This window comes from Mandrillus leucophaeus, unplaced genomic scaffold, assembly GCF_000951045.1.
Source record: "Mandrillus leucophaeus isolate KB7577 unplaced genomic scaffold, Mleu.le_1.0 Scaffold318, whole genome shotgun sequence".
NCBI lineage: Eukaryota > Metazoa > Chordata > Mammalia > Primates > Cercopithecidae > Mandrillus > Mandrillus leucophaeus.
In genome coordinates this window covers 2,335,230-2,339,965 of record NW_012103343.1, presented here as the reverse complement: position 1 = coordinate 2,339,965, position 4,736 = coordinate 2,335,230, and the positions used below count along the sequence as shown (strand labels likewise).

General features: G+C 36.9%; 1 protein-coding gene across 2 annotated transcripts in view; it reads left to right on the top strand.

Moving 5' to 3' along the window:
• Positions 1-2,142: 2,142 nt before the first annotated feature.
• The window catches only part of ARL5A (ADP-ribosylation factor-like 5A), an 18,246-nt gene continuing 15,652 nt past the window's right edge, over positions 2,143-4,736 (top strand). Inside the window, exons 1-2 of one of the 2 annotated variants that reach the window (XM_011987849.1) lie at positions 2,143-2,213; positions 3,028-3,175. In XM_011987849.1, coding sequence (XP_011843239.1) covers positions 3,032-3,175 — 144 coding nt within the window. In that variant the 5' untranslated portion in view covers positions 2,143-2,213; positions 3,028-3,031. The remainder of the gene's footprint in view (positions 2,214-3,027; positions 3,176-4,736) is intronic. The other variant, XM_011987848.1, reaches the window with a different exon arrangement.

The window sequence follows — 4,736 nt, the reverse complement described above, 5'->3', positions numbered from 1 at the left end:
AGATGATTAATATGTATTCTATATGGTTGAAGATGCCTTCTTAAACTGAGATTAGTGCACATGTAAATAATTAGGATAAGTGGTAGATTAGAGGTAGTGTGAGAAAGCAGGAGAAATTGATTCTACATGGAAAGCTAGACTTCAAAGGATTGGTCTAATTCCCTAAATGGATAATTAGGATAATTCCAGCATTTGGTGATACCACGAGTAGCTGTAGAGAAATGTTTGCTGTGAACACATGTGCAGCTTATGTAGGGAGAATGACTTGAACTTTAGTTTATAGATGCCCTTCAACTTATGATGTAGTTATGTGTCAGTAAACTTGTTTTAAGTTGAAAGTAACTGAAGTCAAAACACATTTATTACATCTAACCTACTGAACATCATAGCTTAGCCTAGCCTGCCTTAAATGTGCTCAACACACTGACGTTAGCCTCCAGTTGGGCAAAACCGTCTGATAGCACAGTATATACTATTATGCAGTACTGGTTGTTTACCCTTGTTATTGCATGGCTGACTGGGAGCTGCAGCTCGCTGCTACTGCCCAGTGTCTTGAGAGTGTCGTACTGGATATCACTAGCCTTGGAAAAGATCAAAATTCAAAATTTGAAGTACAGTTTCTAGTAAATTTTTATCTTTTCCTGGGCTAGTAAAACAGGTTAAGAACTCTCTCCTCTTCAGTGCTAGGCACTGCTGTGTGCTATTTTAATTGTTAAACCACCCTGAGTGATAGGTAGTATTTCCCCTATCTTACAATGAAGAAACTTAAGGTCAGAGAAATAGTAAAAGTCATTTGCTCAAGGTCTTATAATACCATTAATATTTCCTTCAATTATCTGTTTCTATGTAGTAAGCCACTCTAATTTTATGACTTAAAGCAATGATTTATTATTTTTCATGTTTCTTATGAGTCGGCTGAGCTCAGCTAGGAAGTTCTACCTTGGGGAGTCTCCTTTGGTTGCAGTCAGATAGCAGCTAAAATTAGAATACTCTGTAGGTTCAACCAGGCTGCATAGCCAAGATGGCTTCTTTACTTGTCTGTCTGTCATCTCAACTAGAATGGCTGGAAGAGATAGGGACTGACTGGTCATCCCTTTCAACAGGGTCTCACCACATGATCAACTTGGGCTTACTCATTAAAAGGCACAGCAGTCTTGGACTTGCTATATGGTATCTGACTTACCGCAGGAGGACTTGTCCAAGACGGCCAGGCAGCAACTGCAATGTTTCTGATGATTTAGGCTCAGAAATCATGCCTGGTCATTTCTGCTGCATCTGTGGGTTAAAAGTAAGTCACAGGGCCAACCCAGATTCAAGAGGAGGCGGCTACATAATGGCATGACTATCCAGAGGCCATCTTGGACACTAGTTTCTTCCACATGCTGTGCTGTCTTTGCGGATTGCTTTCAGACGGCCTGGAAATAGATGGGTCTTACAAGTGCCTGGCTGAAATGTGAAGAGGGTGCAAGAAAACATCTGGGGAACGTGAATGTTTGAAAGAAGACCCAAGGAAGAGGAGTCATTGAAAAAAAATGAATGACTAGAGACAGGAAGAAAACTTGGAGAAAGTGGTGCCACAGAAGCCAAACGGGGGGAGGGAGTCACTGCCACCATAGCCATAGGTTCTTAGATTTGTTTTTCATGTTACAGTGGCCCTGTGGTTTTAAGGTACTCATAAATTACAATTACCATTTAAAAAATGGTCCTTTTTTCCTTCCCACTCATTCCGCTCCACATACACGTACCCAGTTGATGCCTGAATTTCCTGTTAGAACCTCATTGACGTAATCCATTGTGAAACATTTGTACTTTAAGTCATTTGTAGATCGTTGTGATTATATTTGGTTTACTTTACTGAGAGTAGGCTTGCCTAGGAGTAGAGGAAATGTAGTGCTGTGACTTCCTAGAGAGGAGGTTGGAAAGATGAGAGTTGTCTCTAGAATAATGGCAATGGGGAAGGTGAGTATAATGGTGCACTTCTGGTGGTCTTGCTAGGATGTTCTTTTGACTTCCAAGAAAGTATAAAGTGCCATGCACTGAATTATGCCATAGATAGAAGGGTGAAATACGGAATTTGTTTTTGTCTATAATCGAATTAATCTTTTTTCTCCTTTTTTGAAGAAAAAAATCACTGGTGTTTTCTCTATTTCAGAGCACAAAGTTATCATTGTTGGGCTGGATAATGCAGGGAAAACTACCATTCTTTACCAATTGTAAGTATTAACTGTCTTAAAAATTATTTTATTTCTAGTTACTTTTTTGGCCTGGGTGATATTCGATCAATGAATGCAGTAAGAAATTACATGAAACCTAAGTTACCCTGTAAGAAAGCAGGTTGACTATAAACCTGGAGCCAAATCTCAGCAATACTTTGTAGAAAGCAAAAAATTTGTATGATATTGAGCATATAGTTGGCATTGAGTTGTCCGCTTGTTTTGTACTAAAACTCTTTTGTTTGTAGAAAGTAGAAAAATATGGCCGGGTGCAGTGGCTCATGCCTTTATCCCAACACTTCGGGTGGCAGAGGTGGGAGGATTGCTTAAAGCCAGGACTTTGAGAAACTGCTTGGGCCATGTAGTGGTATGCCATCTCTTTATAAGATATATATATATATACACACACATATATTTTAAAATTAGCTGGATGTAGTGGTGCACACCTGTAGTTCCAGCTACTCAGGAGACTGAGGTGGGAAGATTGCTTGATCCTATTGAGGAGGTCAAGGCTGCAGTGAACCTCATGCCACTGATTATGTATGATCATGCCACTGCACTCTGGCCTGGGTAACATTTAAAAAAAGAAAAATATTTGTTTTTATAGTTTCCTGGAATGATCTAGTATATGCCAGATAGCCTAAGACCTAGTTCTAGCCCTGTTTAAACCCTCACTCATGTTGTAAACTAGTGGGAAAAAGATATTTAGGTATAAATTATAAAAGTTTATGCTGATTTGTCCTTGATTAAAAAATTGTTCAAGCAAGTTAGCTTCCGTGCTAATTGTAAAATATATATAAACTTTTTCCCCCAGTTCTATGAATGAAGTTGTACATACATCTCCTACAATAGGAAGTAATGTAGAAGAGATAGTGATTAATAATACACGTTTCCTAATGTGGGATATTGGTGGCCAAGAATCTCTTCGTTCTTCCTGGAACACTTACTATACTAACACAGAGGTAATGTTTCTTACAATATTTAATGCTTGGAAAACAGAATGCTTGGAAAACATCTAGATTTGAGCCCTTATAGTTAATCTTTTTGAAATATCACAGTATGTTAATATAGAGAGAGTTTAAGCAGAGTAAAATCTTTGATTTCCTATTCCAGGGTCATTGTTCAATATGTCCACTATCATTGAACCTCTATAGGGAGAATTGGTGGTTAATTATGTTTTGATTGTGTATTGATCCCAGAACTTGTCTTTAGTAGTTTTTTTTTGTTTGTTTTAAATGACTTCCATCTCATAGTTTATAATTTCATTTCTCTCTATTTATGTTTGACTGAGTTTAGCTCACCAAATGAGAGGGTTTTGGTGGTTTGAATCCTAGCCAGTTTTACTATTTTCTTTTACAAAACACAATTGCACATTAAATAATTGTTTTTCTTTTCGTTATAAGACATTTTAGACGTAATCATGTCTTTTAATTTACACATTATTTTCCAAAGGAAATTTCAGACCTTTGACATTTAAGTGCTTCATTGCATAGACCTGTGAATTAAAAGACTGACAATTGTTTTCGTAGTGTTCATTATAAGTTAATAAAGCTGGTTTATATGTATGGAAAGCTGACTTTTAAGTCATTAAGAAACCATTAAGTGTATCTAACAACCTGATTTCCCAACACTGCATTAGGCATTTAATCTTTTTTTTATAAGGGAAGTTATGTGTGATTATAAAGGTATATATGCTACTGTATACATAATGCTATAGGTTTCAAATTCATGCCAACACTCTGAAAATTAACAGCTTTATTAAAATACCTTGGAATAAAATGGGCCTTACAGTGATAAAGTCACCTATCAGTAAGCTGTCAAGTGAGAGGGGAGGTAAAGTCGCAGTTCTCTCATACATCTGCCTTTTGGTTGATGAAGTCTGAAGAATAGAAAAGATCCAGAAAATCGTTAAGAGTTTATTTAAAAATTAAGATCTAGGTCCAAAAAATAAATAGTGCATGTTACTAATAGGCGGTCAGAACCAACTTGGGCATCATAAATGCTATCATAAAGTGAGTAAGTTAAATCTCCATCTGTTCCTGCTGATCTGTTGCTTTTGGGTGCTCACGGAGTTGAGGAAGCAGTGCGATGGAGCTCAGTCCTGCACAGCAGTCACAAGTCTTTCATTGCACCTTCTGATCCCAGTCTCATCAGTTCATGAAGGGGTTGTGCTTGCAGGTAGCAGGTGATACTTATGTAAGGAAGAGAGCTTGTTTTTAGATAGAGATTTATTCTTGCAGTTGGTTGATTTTTTTTTTTTAATTGATTTCTTTAACTGTCACATTACTTTACTCCCATACCCATGCCCTTTTAGGATTTCAGATTGATATTAACAAATAATATCTACCTGAAAGTAATAAATTCAGGATCATATTGTATGTTTTTCTTACTGATTTGTAGTGCAAATAGATGGATATAGGCCCATTAGCATTCAAGATACTGAAAACAGACATGCGTTATATATATTAGTTGGAATGTTAGTATCATATATTCTCTTTTCTCTAAAAATCAGTAAATATATTA